Raw genomic sequence first — 677 nt, 5'->3', positions numbered from 1 at the left:
CTGGAGCACAGGTGTGTCTTGGGGCGTGGGGAGGGGACCAGGCAGGGACTGGGGACAGGGAGCAGGGAAGGACCAGCTTCTGGGAGCAGGAGGAGGGACTGAGGCGCAGCTCTCCCCACCCTGTATGCCCGGCAGGCGCTCCAGCTGTTTGAATCCCACGCGGGGCACCTGGGCCCGGAGCAGTTCCAGGATTTCGCCCTGCCTTACATCCGAGACATCGCCCAGACTGTCAAGAGCAAACTGAAAGAGGAGGCGCTGCCCCTGGTCCCCATGGTGAGTGGGGGACACCTGCGTTGACCCTGGCATCTGGGGAGAGGGGGGTGTGTGTGTCCCCTGTCCCCTGGTCCCCACCTCCTCCCATCTAGCCCGTGGAGAGGGCCCTGACCCACAGCGGAGTTGCTGCCCATCTCCTCCCTCCCCAGATCATCTTTGCGAAGGACGCGCACTACGCGCTGCGCGACCTGGCCCGTGCCGGTTACGAGGTGGTCGGACTCGACTGGACCATCCGGCCCCAGGAAGCTCGGTAAGAGTCTGGCAGAGCGCAGCACCCCGGGCCGGGTACCCTGACCCCTTCCTCTGCTCTGAGCCATCCCAGGCCTGGAGATTTCTGCTCCGGAGGCGGAGGTAATTGGGCCCCCACGCTACAAGGAGCTCACGTGCAACCAGGGGGGCTGCAC

The 677-nt window shown here is 66.0% G+C and overlaps 1 protein-coding gene across 1 annotated transcript in view; it reads left to right on the top strand.

Moving 5' to 3' along the window:
* The window catches only part of UROD (uroporphyrinogen decarboxylase), a gene marked incomplete at both ends in the record, with an annotated part of 1,916 nt that overhangs the window by 1,075 nt on the left and 164 nt on the right, over positions 1-677 (top strand). The window contains 2 exons of the mRNA XM_010146881.1: positions 104-273; positions 423-523. Of these exons, the coding sequence (XP_010145183.1) occupies positions 104-273; positions 423-523 (271 nt within the window). The remainder of the gene's footprint in view (positions 1-103; positions 274-422; positions 524-677) is intronic.

Source organism: Eurypyga helias, unplaced genomic scaffold (genome assembly GCF_000690775.1).
Source record: "Eurypyga helias isolate BGI_N326 unplaced genomic scaffold, ASM69077v1 scaffold32202, whole genome shotgun sequence".
Classification (NCBI taxonomy): Eukaryota; Metazoa; Chordata; class Aves; order Eurypygiformes; family Eurypygidae; genus Eurypyga; species Eurypyga helias.
The sequence above is the reverse complement of the archived record's forward strand: the minus strand, read 5'-3'. Positions and strand labels throughout refer to the sequence as shown.